This window comes from Rana temporaria, chromosome 7, assembly GCF_905171775.1.
Source record: "Rana temporaria chromosome 7, aRanTem1.1, whole genome shotgun sequence".
Classification (NCBI taxonomy): Eukaryota; Metazoa; Chordata; class Amphibia; order Anura; family Ranidae; genus Rana; species Rana temporaria.
This window is the reverse complement of record NC_053495.1, coordinates 189,655,769-189,675,782: the sequence shown is the minus strand read 5'-3', so window position 1 is coordinate 189,675,782 and position 20,014 is coordinate 189,655,769. Positions and strand designations below refer to the sequence as shown.

The 20,014-nt window shown below is 45.8% G+C and overlaps 1 protein-coding gene across 6 annotated transcripts in view; it reads right to left on the bottom strand.

Annotated features, from left to right (window-relative positions):
- SLC44A5 (solute carrier family 44 member 5) overlaps positions 1-20,014 on the bottom strand; it is a 219,064-nt gene that overhangs the window by 8,059 nt on the left and 190,991 nt on the right. For 3 of the 6 annotated variants that reach the window (XM_040360677.1, XM_040360676.1, XM_040360679.1), the window contains one exon: positions 17,199-18,044. The exons of 2 other annotated variants lie outside the window; for them this stretch is intronic. In XM_040360677.1, coding sequence (XP_040216611.1) covers positions 17,932-18,044 — 113 coding nt within the window. In that variant the 3' untranslated portion in view covers positions 17,199-17,931. Of the gene's footprint in view, positions 1-17,198; positions 18,045-20,014 lie in introns of those variants that run through there. One more of the 6 variants, XM_040360681.1, reaches the window with a different exon arrangement.

Here is a 20,014-nt window from a genome sequence, read left to right as displayed (position 1 = left end):
AAACCTGCCAAGAGACGGCCGCACACCAAAACTCCCGGACCGGGCAAGGAGGGCATTAAAGGGTCACTAAAGGAATTTTTTTTTTAGCTAAATAGCTTCCTTTACCTTACTGCAGTACTGGTTTCATGTCCTTATTGTTCGTTTTTGCTTTGAAGTTGCTGTAATTCTGCTGTGATCTCCACACTTTCTGGTTGCCTGTTTCCTTATAACCATCATACTGGGAGATTTTCACGGTGGTCTAAGCTGTCATTACTGTGTGTCTAAAACTCCTCAGAACCAATCGGATTCATTTTAAAAACAAAACACTTCCCTGGATTTGTTGTTTTTGTTCTGTGAGTCTTCCCGACTCACCTCTCACCCGGAAATTCATGTATGTACCTTTAAAACCGAACGTGAAACTAGAGGCACATTATATGATAGATTAAATTCAATTTTTAATCATTTTTAAAAGGAATCAGTTAACTTTTATGTCTCTATACCCTGTAAACAGTCATTTCAGCAAAACATTTTTTTTCCTTTAGTGACCCTTTAATCAGAGAGGCAGCACAGAGACCTAAGGTAACCCTGGAGGAGCTGCAGAGTTCCACAGCAGAGACTGGAGTATCCGTACATAGGATGACAATAAGCCATATGCTCCATAGTGTTGGGCTTTATGGCAGAGTGGCCAGAAGAAAGACATTACTTTCAGCAAAAAACAAAATGGCATGTTTTGAGTTTGCGAAAAGGCATGTGGGAGACTCCCAAAATGTATGGAGGAAGGTGCTCTGGTCTGATGAGACTAAAATAAAAATTTTGGCCATCAAAGAAAATGTTATGTCTGTCCCAAACCCAACACATCACGTCACCCAAATAACACCATCCCCACTGTGAAACATGGTGGTGGCAGCATCATGCTGTGGAGATGTTTTTCAGCAGTCTGGACTGGGAAACTGGTCAGAGTTGAGGGAATGATGGATGGTGCTAAATACAGGGATATTCTTGAGCAAAACCTGTACCCCTCTGTGTGTGATTTGAGGCTAGGACGGAGGTTCACCTTCCAGCAGGACAATGACCCCAAACACACTGCTAAAGCAACACTTGAGTGGTTTAAGGGGAAACATGTAAATGTGTTGGAATGGCCTAATCAACGCCCAGACCTCAATCCAATAGAAAATCTGTGGTCAGCCTTAAAGCGGAGTTCCGCCAATTTATTTTTTAAATACTGCAGCTGCTGACTTTTAATATATGGACATTTACCTGTCCAGGGTGCCGGCGATGTCGGCACCCGAAGCCGTTCTGTCCCTCGGCTCTTGAGTGGAGACGCCGCCATCTTCAATAAAGGAATCAGGAAGTGAAGCCTTGCGGCTTCACTTCCTGGTTCCTACTACGCATGCACGTGTCGTGCTGCGTGCTCTCACTGGTCCCTGCTGTCTCCCAGAAGACAGCTGGGGGGGCGGAGGAGGAGCCAGACAATAGCGTAGATATCTGCGGCTATCTATGCCCCGAAGTGGGTGCAAATACCTGGATTAGACAGGTATCTTCTCCCCCTCTCCCCTGAAAGGTGCCAAATGTGACACCGGAGGGAGGGAGCATTCCGAAAAGCGGAAGTTGCATTTTTGTGTTGAACTCCGCTTTAAAGATTGCTGTTCACAAGCGCAAACCATCCAACGTGAAGGAGCTGGAGCAGTTTTGCAAGGAGGAACGGGCAAAAATCCCAGTGGTAAGATGTGGAAAGCTCATAGAGACTTATCCAAAGTGACTTGGAGCTGTGATAGCCGAAGAAGGCTGCTCTACAAAGTATTGACTTTAGGGGGGTGAATAGTTATGCACGTTGACTTTTTCTGTTATTTTGTCCTATTTGTAGTTTGCTTCACAATAAAACAAAAAAAAAACATCTTCAAAGTTGTGGGTATGTTCTGTAAATTAAATGATGAAAATCCTCAAACAATCCATGTTAATTCCAGGTTGTGAGGCAGCAAAACACGAAAAATGCCAAGGGGGGTGAATACTTTTGCAAGTCACTGTACCAGTTATAGATGTGGTGCCTGCATTTTTTTACAGACAATGGGGGTAGATTCAGCAAGCAATTACGCCTGCGTATCCATAGATACGCAGCGTAATTGCTAAGTAGCGCCGGCGTATCAACTTTCTGTATTCAGAAAGCTCGATACGCCGACTGTAGCCTAAGATACGACTGGCATAAGGCTCTTATGCCGTCGTATCTTAGGCTGCATTCTGACGCTGGCCGCTAGGTGGCGTTCCCGTAGTTGTCAGCGTAGAGTATGCAAATTGCATACTCACGCCGATTCACAACCGTATGCGCGCCCGGCGGTCGTGTTTTACGTCGTTTGCGTTCGTCGTAAGGCTGCTCCTGCTATTAGGAGGCGCAGCCAATGGTAAGTATAGACGTCGTTCCCGCGTCGCGATTTTCGAAATTTACATTGTTTGCGTAAGTGGATCATGAATGGCGCTGGACGCCATTTACGTTCACGTCGAAGCAAATGACTTCCTTGCGACGTCATTTACCGCAATGCACGTCGGGAAATTTTCCCGACGGAGCATGCGCAGTACGTTCGGCGCGGGAACGCGCCTAATTTAAATGATCCATGCCTCCTACGGGATCATTTAAATTACGCGCGCTTACGCCGGCCCCTTTTACGAAACGCCGCCGCAAATTACGGAGCAAATACTTCGTGAATGAATCGTAGCTCCAGTAATTTACGGAGACGTAGCGTAAAAACGGTACGCTGCGCCGCCGTAGCATTGCGCGCCCCTACCTGAATCTACCCCAATACCTCTTGATCCTGCCAAAAATGCAGGGTCACTTCCTGTGAGTTAAAGCGGAGTTCCGGTCTGGGAGAAAAAAATTAAAAGTCAGCAGCTACAAATACTTTAGCTGCTGACTTTTAATATATAAAGGACACTTACCTGTCCAGGGATCCCATGATGTCGGCACCCCAACCCGATTCGTCCATCGGCTTCGGGTGCAGGCACCAGTGTTGTAAGTAAGGGAAACCAGTTTCCTACCGCGCATGTGCAAGTCAAGCTGCACTTTCTGAATGGTCCTGCTGTCTCCTGGGGACACACACAGGTCCCAGAAGGCAGCGGGGGGAAGGAGGATGGGTCGGACATAACATAGATCGCCGTGCGGCGATCTTACCGGGAAGTGGGAGCGGGTACCTGTCAAAACCAGGTACCCGCTCCCCCCCAAAAAGTGCCAAACGTGCCAGTGGAGGGGGTGTTAACAAAAGGGGAAGCTCCGCTTTAAACGGATATTGCAAAGAACATTATCTTTCTTCTGTAAACAAATAATGCCATCAGCCCCAGTCTAATAGAAGTGAAACAAAAGCAGACATGTTTAGATTTTAGCCTGGGTTAGGGTTGGCACCTTTTCTTCAAGTCAAACCCGAACACTTTAGCAGCGCACAGCAATTTTTTTTTTTTTGTAGTATAAACTATACATATATTTTTCTATCAGGCCCCGTACACACGAGAGGATCGATCCGCTGGAATTGATCCGCGGACCGATTTCAGCAGATAGATCCCCTGGTGTGTACGATCCAGCGGATATTTTTCCGCGGATTTTTTTCCCCGGGGATGGATTTCCAGCGGATCAAAATTTCTTGACATGCTAAGAAATCGATCCGCTGGAATCCAGTCCGACGGATTGATCCGCTGGTCTGTACAGACTCACCGGATCAATCCGTCCGAATCCATCCCTCGCATGCGTCGTAATGATTCAACGCATGCGTGGAAGTCCTTATATCACAGCGTCGCGCACGTCGCCGCGTCATCATTGCGGCAAAGGCGCGACACGTCACCGCGGACGGAATTCCGCGGGGATTTTGATCTCATGGTTAGTACAACCATGAGATCAAAATCCGCCAGAGGATTTATCCGCGGAAACGGACCTCCGGACCGTTTCCCCGGATAAATCCTCTCGTGTGTACTAGGCCTCAAAGAACATTTCTAATCATATGATGTTAATAACAAGAATTCCCCTTTACATCAGAGTCCACAGAGTTCCTCTTTCACATCTGAACTCGCAGAGTTCCCTTTCACTGTAAGAGGGGACTCTGCAGACTCTGATGTAAGGGAGAACTCTGGAGACTCTGACATAAGGGATGCTCTGGGAACCACGACTGGAGGGGAAACACTGAGAACTCTGATTTACAGAGAGGACTCTGATGTACAGAGATGACTCTGATGTAAGAGGGAAGACTGTGCCACCTTGGTGTAAAGGGGAACTCTGATGTAAGGGGTGCTCTGAGAACCCTGATTTACCTTAGTGTACTCACTCAGAGGCAGGAGAGAGAAGGGGGGAGACTTCAGTCACAACAGGGATGGATGGTAAGCTCACTCAGGGCCGCCATCAGGAATTATGGGGCCCCTTACACAGCTTCAGCTGTAGCAGAAAACCGGGGGGGGGGGTGCTGCCGCCTCAAATTGAGAAGCGGGGGGGCTGCCGTGAAATGAGAGGTGGGGGGTGCTGCCACTAATTGAGAGGCGGAGGGGGGGTGAATTGAGAAGCGGGGGGTTGCCGCCGCAAATTGAGGTCGGGGGGCTTTGGGTGCTGACGAGCAAAAGAAAAAGGGGGGGTTTCCCTGTGGACCTCAGGGGCCTTAACAAAAACAATAAAAAAGGGGGGTAGCCACCTCTGGGCCCTTTAATTATAAAAAAAAAGGGGGTTGCCATCCGGGCCCCTTACAGGAAGTAGTCCTGATGATGACTTCTATGTTAGCCGAAACGTCTAGGTAATATCGCATCATCGTGTTACTTCCGCCCAACCAAAATACCCCCGGGAATCGTGCACCAGGACGCCAACAAGGGGCTCATCCGTTCAGGGCCGATTACCCTTTATATAATCGCCTGCTACATACGCCGGTTGCCAGGACTATCAGCAATGTAATGCCGCGTACACACGATCATTTTTCGGCATGTAAAAAACGACGTTTTTAAAAAATGTCATTTAAAACGATCGTGTGTGGGCTTCACATCATTTTTCGGGTTCTGAAAAACATTAAAAAAAAAATTAGAACATGCTGCATTTTTTACCGACGATGTTTTTCGGGTTGTAAAAAATTATCGTGTGTGTTAAAACGACGTGAAAACCCTGCGCATACTCAGAAGCAAGTTATGAGACGGGCGCGCTCGTTCTGGTAAAACTACTGCTCGTAATGGAGTAAGCACATTCATCACGCTGTAACAGACAGAAAAGCGCGAATCGTCTTTTACCAACACGGAATCAGCTAAAGCAGCCCCAAGGGTGGCGCCATCCGCATGGAGCTTCCCCTTTATAGTGCCGTCGTACGTGTTGTACGTCACCGCGCTTTGCTAGAGCATTTTTTTTTAACGATCGTGTGTAGGCAAGGCCTTTTTAAAGATGAAGTTGGAAAAAACTTCGTTTTTTCTAGAGGCTGAAAAACGTTGTTTTTTACAAGCCGAAAAATGATCGTGTGTACGCGGCATAAGTGTAACTTTTTTAAATTTTTGTGGAACCAATACATTTTAATACGGCATTGCGCAATGAGGCTCTCTTTTTGCTCTTATCCCCATTCATCCTTATGAGGCACGTCTCTACTTCCAAGAAATCATCCTAACCATTGGGGGTATCCCCACATGCGCATAAGACCATACTAGAGATAGGGGGTCCATATCCAGTGGTGAGTGTACATCTATGTGGGGCACCCAGTCCGAGCGCCAATCTGTAGGAGTCCTCAAATTTACCCGACCAATAGCATCCTCAATACAGGGAGATACTTGTCCATCATGTCATGCCATCAGGGAGGCGTGAGATTGGCCCCAATTTATTTTCTGCAGCAGGACAACGGCCCCAAACATACAGCCAATGTCATTAACAACTATCTTCAGCATAAACAACTATAATATATATTTTTAACCACTTAAGCCCCGGACCTTTAGGCAGCTAAATGCCCAGGCCAGGCTTTGCGATTCGGCACTGCGTCGCTTTAACTGACAATTGCGCGGGCGCGCAACGTGGCTCCCAAACAAAATTGACGCCCTTTTTTCCCCACAACTAGAGCTTTCTTTTGGTGGTATTTGATCACCTCTGCGGTTTTTATTTTTTGCGCTATAAACAAAAATAGAGCGACAATTTTGAAAAAAATTCAATATTGTTTACTTTTTGCTGTAATAAATATCCCCCAAAAACATATATACATTTCATTTTTTTTCCTCAGTTTAGGCCGATACGTATTCGTCTACCTATTTTTGGTAAAAAAAATTGCAATAAGCGTTTATCGATTGGTTTGCGCAAAATTTATAGCGTTTACAAAATAGGGTATAGTTTTATTGCATTTTTATTATTATTTTTTTTTTACTACTAATGGCGGTGATCAGCGATTTTTTTCGTGACTGCGACATTATGGCGGACACTTCGGACAATTTTGACACATTTTTGGGACCATTGGCATTTTCACAGCAAAAAATGCATTTAAATTGCATTGTTTATTGTGAAAATGACAGTTGCAGTTTGGGAGTTAACCACAGGGGGCGCTGTAGGAGTTAGGGTTCACCTAGTGTGTGTTTACAACTGTAGGGGGGTGTGGCTGTAGGTCTGACATCATCGATCGAGTCTCCCTATAAAAGGGATGACTCAATCGATGCAGCCGCCACAGTGAATCACGGGGAAGCCGACGTATATGTACAGGTCGTTAAGCGGTTAAAAGCATTCTTATGCACGATCGGACATTCCGACAACAAAACCGTTGATTTATTTCCGACGGATGTTGTCGGAAATTGCGAACGTCGAGAACGCGGTGACGTACAACACTACGACGAGCCGAGAAAAATGAAGTTCAAAGATTCCGAGCATGCGTTGAATTGATTCCGAGCATGCGTAGAACTTTTGTGCGTTGAATTGTGTACACATGGTCAGAATTTCCGACAACAACCGGGTCTCAAATTGTTGTTGTCGGAAATTCCGACAGCAAATGCCCGATGGAGCCTACACACAGTCAGATTTTCCGACAACAAGTTCACATTGAACATTTGTTGTCGGACATTACTTTACAGCATTTCTTCACACTTGCCCAATTCTTTTGCACAGTACTGTAGCGCAACTATCTAAGACTATAAACTAAGAATCAACACATAACATAAGCTATACCACTCTACATGATGTATTATGAAATCTTAAAAAAAAAAAAAACTCAGTGGGCCGGATTCAGATAGATTTCTCTATCTATCTGCTGGCGTAACGTATCTATGATACGGTAAGCCGCTGTAACTTTGGGCGCAAGTTCCGTATGCAGAAACAACTTGCGCCCTTAGTTACGGCTGCGTAAAGTATGTGTGGCGGCGTAAGCCCGCCTAATTCAAATGGGGATGTTGTGGGCGTGTTTTATTTAAATTTCACTTGACCCCGCGTATTTTACGTTTTTTGTGAATGGCGCATGCGCCGTTTGTGAAAGAATCCCAGTGCGCATGCTCGAAATTACGCCGCAAAACCTCATTGGTTTCGACGTGAACGTAACTTACGCAAAGCCCTATTCGCCGTAAAATTTTCAAAACTCGGCGCGGGAACGACGTCCATACTTAACATTAGCTACGCCTCATATAGCAGGGGTAACTTTACGCTGGAAAAAGCCTAACGTAAACGATGTAAAAAAATGCGCCGGCGGGACGTACGTTTCTGAATCGGCGTAAATACCTAATTAGCATATTCCTTGCGTAACTATACGGTAGCGCCACCTAGCGGCCAGCGTAAATATGCAGCCTAAGATATGACGGTGTAAGACACTTACGCCGGATCTTCTCTGAATCAGGCTCATAGATACGACGGCCCGCACTCCGAGATACGCCGTCGTATCTCGTATCTGAATCTGGCCCAGTGAGTGGATGACAGCTGCTGTGACTGGATGGGACTGGGTGGTGCACTGAGTTGTAGGGTAGTGTGCACTAAGGTGACCACGTGTCCCGGATTGGCCAGGACAGTCTCGCATTTTGCAGGTCTGTCCCGGGCACCTTCATTCCAGGACAATACAGTGTCCCAGGAAGGAAACTGACACAGCCACCCCCCCTGGGCCAATCTGATGCCCCCAAAAAAGGCCGCCACATCACCGCTTTACTCACTGACAGTACTTGTCCTGGCTGGGAATGCCTGGAGGAGCACAATCCCCACCCCCAGCTGCTTGTGATTGGAGAAATCATAAATCCCGCCTCTTGTATCCAATCACTGTGCTGTGATTGGTTACAGCACAAGCTGATTTTTGGGAAGGGAGGGTGTCCCTGAATGGTAGTTTGGAATGTGGTCACCCTACTGTGCACCCGGGGACTTATTGCCAGCACACAGTCTGTTTGCGTTTCAGGCATTCATCCCTGGGCACATACACCCCTCCACAGTGAGCTCTCATAGGCTTACCTCTACATAGACTATCTCTTCTTCAGTCTATCATGAATGCTGCTGCCAGACTACCTTACCAACCGCTCAGTGTTTTATAACTCTCTCTGCCAATCCCTACGCTGCCTTCCGATTGCCCAGTGAAGTAAATTAAAAAACAACATACAAAGCCATTAAGAACTCTGCCCCGAGCTACATCACCGATCTTGTTTCACCCAAACTGTCCTCTCCGTGCCTCTCAAGACCTCCTGCTTTCAAGCCCCCTTGTCTCCTCCTCCCATGCTTGTCTCCAGGACTTCTTCAGAGCCTCTTCTATCCTCTGGAACTCTCTACTGTACCTCAATCTGTCCAGCTATCTCCCACTCTGGCTGCCTTTAGGATAGGGGTGGCCAAACTTTTTTCAAAGAGGGCCAGATTTGATGAAGTGAACATGCGTAAGGGCCGAACATTTTGCTGGCATTCTTTGAACCATTAAAATTTGGTCTAAGTGTGTTTGCCCGAGCAACTAATACACTGCCCAACAAGAATTATCTTGCCTTTGTGGCTGTGTGTGGTGAAGAGATGAGCTCAGGCGTATTATTTGGATATACCGTATTTATTGGCGTATAACACGCACCTTAACGTTAGGAGGGAAGTTTCAGGGAAAAAATGTAAATAAAGAACTGTGAAGCAAAATAAGGGTCATTGCCCATCAATGCAGCCCAATCAGTGCCCATCTACAGCCTCGCCATTGCCATGAATGCAGCCTCGCCATTGCCATGAATGCAGCCTGATCGATGCCCATCTGCAGCCTCGGAGGGGAGGCGGGACGAGTGCCAACAGATTACATACAGGAGAATCTCCTGTTTACACAGCAGCCTCTTTAATACAATGTCCCGCCTCCTATGATAGACAGAGGAGTTGTCCAATGGCAGCCCAGGAGACAAGACTTCCTATTACAGATGCCGCAGAGTAAACAGCAGATTCTCCTGTATGTAATTTGACAGCACTCGTTCCCCCCCCTCCCTGTCCCCTCCGAGGCAGCGCTGATAAATACAGTATATATCCAAATTACCAGGGGGGACACATTAAACTGGAACGGGGGCCACAATTGGCCCCCGGGCCGGACTTTGGACATGCCTGCTTTAGGAGATCCCTGAAAACTCATCTCTTCAGGGAAGCCTATCATGCCTCCAACTAACTGAAATGTTATCACTTCCATCAGCTCAACCCCCCAGTTATAACCTTTTGTACCACTTGCCCCACCCTATTAGATTGTAAGCTCTTATGAGCAGGGCCCGCGTAACCATCTGTATTTTGTAGTATTTTAACTATACAGTCTCCCTTTATATTGTAAAGCCCTGCGCAAACTGTTGCCGCTATATAAATCCTGTATAAAAAAAAAAGGTAACAACCATTTCCAATGAAAGTTACAGTAATGCTAGGGAATGCAAATACATTTTCTTCCAACCTAATAGGAAGAGTTTGGGGAAGGTCCATAATGTGTTTCATCATGACCAGGGCCGGATTTGCTCTCCCTGCCGCCCCAAGGCCAGGTTCCACAATGCACCCCTCCCCGCCAACCGAACTACCCCCCCCAATCAACGGAGAATGGCAACCGGAGGGGACAGGGGCGGCACGGTTAGTTCAAATATTTTTATAAAATTTTTTTTACTTTATCCCTTTTTCTTTTTTTTTTATTTGTAGCTTTTTTTTTGTGTGTGTAATTTTCTTATTATTTTGAATATTATTTTTCTTATTCTTTACTTTTTAATTACTTTTTTAATTTAGTTATTATTATTTATCATTTTTTTTCCGCTTAAATTTATTGCTATAACACAGGAGAAAAAATTCCCTGTGTGATAGCAATTGGAGGTGACAGGTTCTCTTTATTGACCCTGTCACCTCCAAAACAGAAGTCCTAGCACTGTGCTAGAACTCCTGTCACAGCTGAGATGGGAAGAGCACAGCTCACCCCTCTCACTGTATACATAGGAGGCAGGGACAGGAGACAGACTCGGCGGCTGGGGGGAGGACAAAGGAGTCCCCGAAGGCAGAGAAAGGTATGTGGGGGGAGGGGAGGACAGACAGCAACACACATTTGCCGCAATCACTTAACGAGCGAGCGGATTCCCCCACTCAATTCTCCCACACAGCAACTTACCGCCCTCAACTGTATGTTACGGCTGTCGGGGGACTCCATGCCACTGCTGCCCCTTGGCACCATGCCGCCCCGAGGCCTGGCCTCGGTGGCCTTGTGGGAAATCCGGGCCTGATCATGACTGTGACTCTATGCACACAGTCAGCTCCGTAAAGACATGATATGATGACTTTGGTGTGGAGGAACTCAGTTGGAATGTACAGAGCCCTGACTGAACACTTCTGAAATGAACTGGAATGCCATTTACGAGTCTGGTCTTCTCATCCAACATCACGACCTGACCTTGCAAATGTTCTTTTGGCTAAATGGGCACAAATTCCCACAGACACACTCCAAAATCTCAAGAAAACACTTTCTAGAAATGTGAAGGCTGTTATAGCCACAAGTGGGACAATGGGGACAACTCCATTATTATTCCTCATGATTTTGGCATGGGATGTCCAACAAGCTCTGTAGGTTTGATGATCAGGTGTCCACAAACTTTTGGCCATATATTGTAGGTGATGTCAAAGGTGGTTAACCACTTCGTTACCGGGCCTATTTTGGCACTGTTCTCCTTTATGTAAAAATCACAATTTTTTTGCTAGAAAATTAATCAGAACCCCCAAACATTATATATTTTTTTTTAGCAGACACCCTAGGGAATAAAATGGCGGTTGCAACTTTTTTTCTCGCACGGTATTTGCGCAATAATTTTTCAAACGCCTTTTTTTAGGGAAAAAAAACAGTTTCATGAATTAAAAAATAACAAAACAGTAAAGTTAGCCCAATTTTTTTGTATAATGTGAAAGACGATGTTACGCCGAGTAAATAGATACCCAACATGTCACGCTTTAAAATTGCGCACACTCATGGAATGGCGCCAAACTTCGGTACTTAAAAATCTCCATAGGCGACGCTTTAAATTTTTTTACAGGTTACTATTTTTGAGTTACAGAGTAGCTCTAGTGATAGAATTGTTGCACACGCTCTAACGCACGCGATGATACCTCACATGTGGAGTTTGAACGGTGTTTACATATGTGGGCGGGACTTGCATGCGCGTTCGCTTCTGCACGCGAGCGACCGGGACAGGGGCGTTTTAAATTTTTTTTTTTATTATTTTATTTTATTTTTTTACTTCATTTTTTTATTTTTACACTTTTTTTGACATTTTTTTTTTTTTGATCACTTTTATTCCTATTACAAGGAATGTAAACATCCCTTGTAATAGGAATCACAGTGACAGGTCCTCTTTATGGAGAGATGTGGGGTCAATAAGACCCCACATCTCTCCTAAAGGCTTACAAGCATGAAATCGGTGAAAAACATTTCACCGATTACATGCCGACAGCCGCATTTGCGGCTTTGTTTACTTCCGGGTACCGGGCGTGACGTCATAACGTCGCGCCCGGCCCTCCGACGGTCATAGAGATGACTGTGACCGTCTGGTCACCAGTCATCTCTATGGTTCAGCAACGCGCGCCGGCCGATTCGCTCTCCGGGCCCCCGATGGCACGGGAGAGCCCGGAGAAGCACCGGATGGTGGCGGGAGGGGGGGGACGTCCCTTCCCGCTGCCTAGAACGATCGAGCGGCGAAACCGCCGCTTTGATCATTCTTCTGGTGCACAGAATCGCCGGCTGAAGACAGAGATATCTGAATGATGCCTGCAGCTGCAGGCATCATTCAGATATCACCACTCAAAGTCCAGGACGTCCCAGGACTTCCTACGGATCTGAAGTGGTTAATACATAGAGGGCTAGATTCAGGTAGGGGGACGTAAATTTGTGCGGGTGTAGCGTATGTTATTTACGCTACGCCGCCGCAATTTAGAGAGGCAAGTGCAGTATTCACAAAGCACTTGCTCCTTAAGTTGCGGCGGCGTAGCGTAAATCTGCCAGTGTAAGCGCGCCGAATTCAAATTGTCAAGAGGTGGCCGTGTTTTATGTAAATAAAACATGACCCCACGTAAATGACGTTTCTCACGAACGACGCATGCGCCGGCTGTGAACGTATCCCAGTGCACATTCTCCTAATCACGTCGCAAATAGTCAATGCTTTTGACGTGAACGTAATTTACGCAAAGCCCTATTCGCGAACGACTTACGCAAACGATGTAACATTTTCAAAATTCAACGCGGGAACGACATCCATACTTAACATTGGCTATGCCTCATATAGCAGGAGGAACGCCAGAAAAAGCCTTACGCAAACGACGTTTTAAAATACGCCGGGCGCACGTACGTTTCTGAATCGGCGTATCCAGCTCATTTGCATATTACAAATCGGTTGCCAATAGTGGCCCAGATTCAGGTAGAGCCGCGCAATATTTGCGTGGGCAAAGGGCAACGATTTTTGCTCTGCGCCCACGCAAATATTTCGATTTGCCCGCGATTCACGGAGCAGTAGCTCCGTAAATTGCGCGGGCGCTATGCTAATTTGCCCTGCGTAAGGGCGCCTAATGTAAATGATCCCGCCGGGGGCGGGAATCATTTAAATTAGGCGCGCTCCCGCGCCGAGCGAACAGCGCATGCTTTGCATTGCGGCAAATGACGTCGCAAGGACGTCATTTGCTTCTAAGTGAACGTGAATGGCGTCCAGCGCCATTCACGTATCACTTACGTAAACGACGTGAAATTCAAATTTCACGAGCGGGAAGGGCGGCTATACTTTAGCATTGGCTGCGTCTACTATGAGAAGGGGCAGCCTTACGCTAAAGCCGCCGTACGGAAACTCCGTACCTTGCGTGCGCTGGGCCCGGGCAAGTTTTGTGAATCGGTGATAGTATGCTATTTGCATACTATACGCCGATCACAATGGCCGCGCTCCCTAGCGGCCAACGCAAGAATGCAGCCTAAGATATGAAGGCATAAGGAGGCTTATGCCTGTCATATACTAGGCTGCAGTCCGCGTAGCGATGTTCCTGAATCAGGGGCATTCGCTACGCGGGAGCAAAACAGCTATTGCGCCGCGCAACCTATGGTTGCGCGGGCGCAATAGCTTCTTGAATCTGGGCCAGTGTGTGCATGTTATACACCGATACTGCAATTTGGGGTGCCTCGGAGAGAACAGGGAGGGGGGTGGGACAAGCGCCGTAAGATTACATACAGCGAGAATATTCTGGTTACTCAGCGGCCTCTGTTATAGGAAGTCCCGTCTCCTGGGTCGGCATTGGACCAGTGTTCTGTCTATCATAGAAGCCGGTCCCGGAGGCGGGACTTTGAATTAAAGAGGGCGTTGAGAAAACCAGGGAATCTCGCTGTATGTAATCTGACAGCGCTCATCCAGCCCCCCTCCCTGAGATAGGCATTGATCAGGCTGCGTTTATGGCAATGGGGAGGCTGCAGATGGGCATTAATCAAGCTGCATTGATGGGGAATTGTGAAGCTGCAGATGGGCATTGATCAAGCTGCATTGATGGGCAATTTTGAGGCTGCAGATGGGCATTGATCAGGCTGCATTGATGGGCACTGACCCTTATTTTGCTTCAAAGTTCTTTATTTAAAATTAAAATTAAAGAAAAATTTCATGAAACTCCCCTCTTAAGAAGGTTATACGCCTGTGCGTGTTATATGTTGATAAATACAGTGGGCTAGATTCAGAGACAGTTACACCGGCGTATCAGTAGATACACCGTCATAACTCTGAATCTACGCCGTCGTAAATTTAAGCGTATTCTGGAAACCAGATACGCTTAAATTAGGCTACGATACGAGCGGCGTAAGTCTCCTACGCCGTCGTATCTTAGGGTACATATTTACGCTGGCCGCTAGGTGGCGCTTCCGTTGATTTCAGGCCACTGTGTTCTTTGCGTTGTCTTGCCTTTGATTCATGGCATTTTTTTTATGGTTTAAAATCGATTTTATTGAAAGTACTAATAAACATATGCTTAATTGTATGAACGGTTTATACTTTGGTGTGTAAATTGGGGCATGCTGGTAGGGGCCCCAGAGCATTACTTTGCCCAGGGGCCCATGATGCTATAAAGACGGCCCTGTGTGGAAACCTATATGATAGCTATCCATGGTGAAACTACCACTTTCTAGCCTGGTTGAATTTTTTTTTTTTTTTCGTATAGTACAAATTTTAATCCTGGAGGATTTCCAGATTACAATGTAAAAGCCAACACTTTTTTTAAGTTTTAATTGAGCAGGTTGGAAACCCCCTGTCAGGTTTTCATTGTTATAATGAAATTAAAATTCACAACTCAACGTTTGGAGACTTTTATTGCAGCATTTCTCACGATAGAATCCATCCGCAGATAAATCCCAGCAAATGGGTTTCTGCGGATAGATCCTATGGTGTGTACACGCCAGCGGATCTTTTTCCGCGGAGAAATCTCCTCTGGGATGGATTCCAGCAGATCGGATATTTGCTGACATGCACAACAAATCCATCTGCTGGAATCCATTCCAACGGATGGATCCGCTCGTCTGTACAGACTTACCGGATCCATCCGTCCAAAGGGATTCCCCGCACGCGTCGTAATGATTTGACGCATGCGTGGAATTCCTTATATGACAGCGTCGCGCCGTCGCCGCGTCATAATCGCGGCGACGGCACGACACGTCATCGCCAGAGGATTTCCGCGCGGATTTCAATGCGATGGTGTGTACACTCCATCGCATCGAAATCTGCGGAAATCTTTGAGAGGATTTATCCGTGGAAACGGTCCGCTGGACCGTATCCGCGGATAAATTCTCTCGTGTGTATGGGGCCTTATTCAGCAAATAAATTGAAAAAGACCTGCTGGTGGCACTTCATTAAAAATCCAACGTGAAGTACGGTAGCTTATTTATCAGGACAAACAAACATGAGGACATGAAACACATTTAACACAAAGGGCCAGATTCTGGTAGATCGCCTCATCTTGATTCACAAAGCACTTGCCTGTAAAGTTGCGGCGGCGTATAGTAAATCCTCCGGCGCAAGCCCGCCTAATTCAAATGATCCGGGCAGGGGGCGTGGATCATTTAAATTAGGCGCGTTCCCGCGCCGATCGTACTGAGCATTTACGGCGATCCACAACGGTTTTCGCGTTCGTTACGTCGTCGCTAGTAATTTTTTCCCCCGTCGCAAAGTTACACCTGCTTTAACATGGCTTAACTTTAGTCGAGCCATGTTAAAGTATGGCCGTCGTTCCCGGGTCGAATTTCATTTTTTTTTTGTTTTGGCGTAAGACGTCCGGGAATACGAATGGACGCTACGCACGTCGCCGTTCTAAAAAATGACGTCACATCGCGCAAAGCACGGCGGGAATTTCTAAACTGAGCATGCGCAGTACGTCTGGCGCGGGAGCGCGCCTAATTTAAATGGTAGACGCCCCATTTGAATTGGGCGGGCTTGCGCCGGACGTGTTTACGATACACCGCCGCAAGTTTACAGGTAAGTGCTTTGTGGATCAGGCACTTACACAGAAAACTTGCGGCGGTGTAACGTAAACGGGTTACGTTGCGCCGCCGCAATTGTACGAGAATCTGGCCCTATGTAACTATGTAAGCATGACACCCACAGAGGCATGATGGGACTTTTAGTTGTGCAACAGCTGGAGGGCCACCAGTTTGAGACCCCTGCAATAGACCCATCAATACGTTGGACTCTGCAGTGCAACGTTTGCCATACAATGGACAGATTGTACACTAGTATGCCATACAAAATGGCTGTGGGCCCTGTATGTAGACAGCAAAAGTGCCATAAATGAACCTTCAAGCAACAACTTGCAATCAATGCAGTGAAATATGTTTCCACGACAACCATGACACTTTATCCAGAGGTAACTTTTTTCATCGCATTCTTCTTGAGAATATGAATTAGAGAGAAACAACACCTAGGGTAGACATTGATGGTCAGACTTTCAGGCCAAGGAAGTATAATAAAAATTAGTTTAATAGCATATTAAATTACAAACAATACTAAAGCAATAAGATTTACAACAAATGACCACTGTATGCACAATCCTCAGAAGTCGCCAACGCACGTTTCTCCGTGGGGCTTCTTCAGGACGAAGACAAGGAATACAAGAGTGACAAAGAACAGAAAATGTATCTGCAATGATACAGTGTGGTAGATTAGTAACATAAAATTGTGTAATTCAAAAATTAACTAAATTTAAAACAAATGAATATTTCAATGTATAGTTAATTTTTGAATTACACAATTTTATGTTACTGATCTACCACACTGTATCATTGCAGATACATTTTCTGTTCTTTGTCACTCATGTATTCCTCGTCTTCGTCCTGAAGAAGCCCCACGGCGAAACGTGCGTTGGCGACTTCTGAGGATTGTGCATACAGTGGTCGTTTGTTGTAAATCTTATTGCTTTATTATTGTTTGTAATTTAATATGCTATTAAACTAATTTTTATTATACTTCCTTGGCCTGAAAGTCTGACCATCAATGTCTACCCTAGGTGTTGTTTCTCTCTAATATATTTACAGATGTGGCCCATGTGAGTGCTATCCTTGTGTATTCATCATCTTTCTCCTCTCTTTTTCTTTTCTTTTTTTCCTTCGCTATGTCTTTTTCTTTTTGATTGTTTTCTTCCTCCCCTCTTCTCTTCCCCTCTCCCCCCTTCTTTTTTGATTCTTGAGAATATGAAGTCACAGTTTATATGGTAGAGCTGTGAAGTGCAAATGTTTCCTAGCACCAAATGTTCAGAGATAGTAAAGATTGATAGCCAAACCTCTCACGCCGAGCAAAAAACACAAAGAAGAAAAAAAAAAACAGAAACCGAATCAGGATATGGCTACTTTTATCAATGTACCATTTATGTCAAGTATTTTTTTTTTCTCTATGAAAAGTGAAAGGTTAGATATAAAAAAAGTTCAATTCCTTTTATACAGAAACCAGCTTTATAAAAATATTAAAATCCTAAAAGCAATTTTAGGAAAAGCTATATATAATATTAACATTTCTCCTGTTCATAGGCACTAAAAATGTAACATTTTTTTTATGTCATGAGATTTACACATCCAAGTTTGAGGACCTCCTCGTTATATCTTGAGGACCTCTTCGGTATTAGAGCTTGGTGACCTGTTCATCGGAAAGCCCTTGCTAAAAAAAATGTCATATGTGGTCCCAAGTCACTCAACATTCCTTAAAAAGGTCCTTAGTAATAAAAACATCCTTGCCAAATGATTTCTCAATCAAAATTTCTCACCTAACGTCTTCCTCACTAAAAGGTCCTTCTCATCCGATTCCACCTAAGCTGCCTCAGAAGACGATCCTCACTTCGCGATTCTACCTTACTGGTGGGTTACAAGCTCAACAGCTCGACCACCAGGTCATTTCTCGGTTCCCTCACCGGTAAAGCCTCGCCATCTTACGTAAACACATCATCACCACCACAACCTTTTGGACCACTAAAGACACATGGTCAACAAAATCTCCTCGAACCTTCGTGTGCCTCTTCAAAGCTCAGTTATTGGGTTAAAGGTGCGTTCTGTTAGAGAAAGCCAGTGCAATAAATTAGCGCTTTGCCTTCTTTGAGCTAAGTTCCTTTTTTCCCAGAATCCTATGCAACTCTGGCGACATGTAGTACGGTTTAGATGCAGATCCGTTATTCCTCTCCAGGTCTTCGCCTGAAAGTGAAAAGGGCGGGAGCGAGTGGCAGGAAAGAAAGAGAAAAGAAGTAGGAAAATGAGTGGCAGTTTTGTAGATCTAAAGACAGAAGCTTTGAGGGTTGATTTACTAAAAGAACTGTGCACTTTGCAAAGTGCAGTCGCTAGGGTGACCACATTTCCAAACTACTATTCAGGGACACCCCCCACCTTCCCAAAAATCAGCTTGTGCTGTAACGAATCACAGCACAGTGATTGGACACAAGGGGCCGGATTCAGATACCTGAGCGTATCTGTCCGGCCGGCGTAACGTATCTCCGATACGTTACGCCGCTCTAACTTTGGGCGCGAGTTCTTTATTCAGAAAGAACTTGCGCCCTTAGTTACGGAGGCGTAACGTATGTGTTGCAGCGTAAGGCCGCGTAATTCAAATGGGGATGTAGGGGGCGTGTTTTATTTAAATTTGTATTGACCCCGCGTTTTTTACGTTTTACTTGAACGGCGCATGCGCCGTCCATAAAATATCCCAGTTTGCATTGCTCTAAATGACGTCGCAAGGACGTCATTGCTTTCGACGTGAACGTAAATTACGTCCAGCCGTATTCGCGAACGACTTAGGCAAACGACGTAAAATTTCAAAACTCGGCGCGGGAATGACGGCCATACTTACATACATTAGCTACCCCTCATATAGCAGGGGTAACTATACGCCGGAAAAACCCGAACGCAAACGACGTAAAAAATAAACGCCGGGCGGCCGTTCGTTTCTGAAACGGCGTAAATCCTCATTTGCATATTCCTCGCGTAAAAATACGGAAGCGCCACCTAACGGCCAGCCTGAAATTGCAGCCTAAGGTCCGACGGTGTAAGACACTTACACCTGGCGGATCTTAGGGAGATCTATGCGTAACTGATTATCTGAATCAGTCGCATAGATACGACCGGCCGAACTCAGAGATACGACGGCGTATAAGGAGTATCTCTTTCTGAATCTGGCCCACGAGGTGGGATTTTTGATTTCTCCAATCACAAGCAGGGGGGCGGGGATTGTGATCCTCCAGACATTCCCAGCCAGGGCAAGCACTGTCAGTGAGTAAAGCAGTGATGTGGCGGCCTTTTTTGGGGGCATCAGATTGGCCGGGGGGGGGGGGGGGGGCTGTGTCAGTTTCATTCCGGGACACTGTATTGTCCCGGAATGAAGGTGCCCGGGACAGACCTGCAAAATGCGGGACTGTCCCGGGGGCAATCCACGACACGTGGTCAGCCTAGCAGTCGCACTCTGCAAGTGCAGTTTCTCCAGAGCTTAGTAAATGAGTAGAAGCTCTGCCGAATTCCATCATCCAATCATGTGCAAGCAAAAATGCGATCGGGTGTTCTTTGCAAAGTAAAAAACTTTACCTTATTTACTAAGCTTTTGAGCAATTGCACTATTAGGCTTTTTGCCTTTAGTAAATCAACCCCAAAGTGTGTCATGTGACACTTGACAGTTATTTAAAGTCAACTCCAGGTTTAGATATACTGTATATATTTTAAAATGATTCTTCCATGCCTCCTTTTGAAAAATACCCGTATTTATCGGCGTATAACACGCACAGGCGTATAACACGCACCCTAACTTTAAGGGGGAAGTTTAAATAAAAAAAATTTCCACAGCCCCCTGCGTATAAAACGCAGGCACAGTTTACCCTCTATTTTCAGGGTAAAAAAGTGAGCGTTATAAGCCAATAAATACAGTATATATTTTTTGAAAGCAATCCACAATTGCCCTCGGCATGCCTGTCCAGTTTGAAAGACTCTGCATCATTCAACCCACTTCCTGTCCAGGCCGCCATGGACATACCCCCCGGGATTGAGTCATTAGACAATCTGGGCATGATACAAGAGAATATGGAGTGCAGATAATGGGACACACACATCATCACATGGCCACCAATGCCAAGAAAGAGGAGAAAGGGCCACACTCTTGATGTGACCAACCAAAAGACACTTGA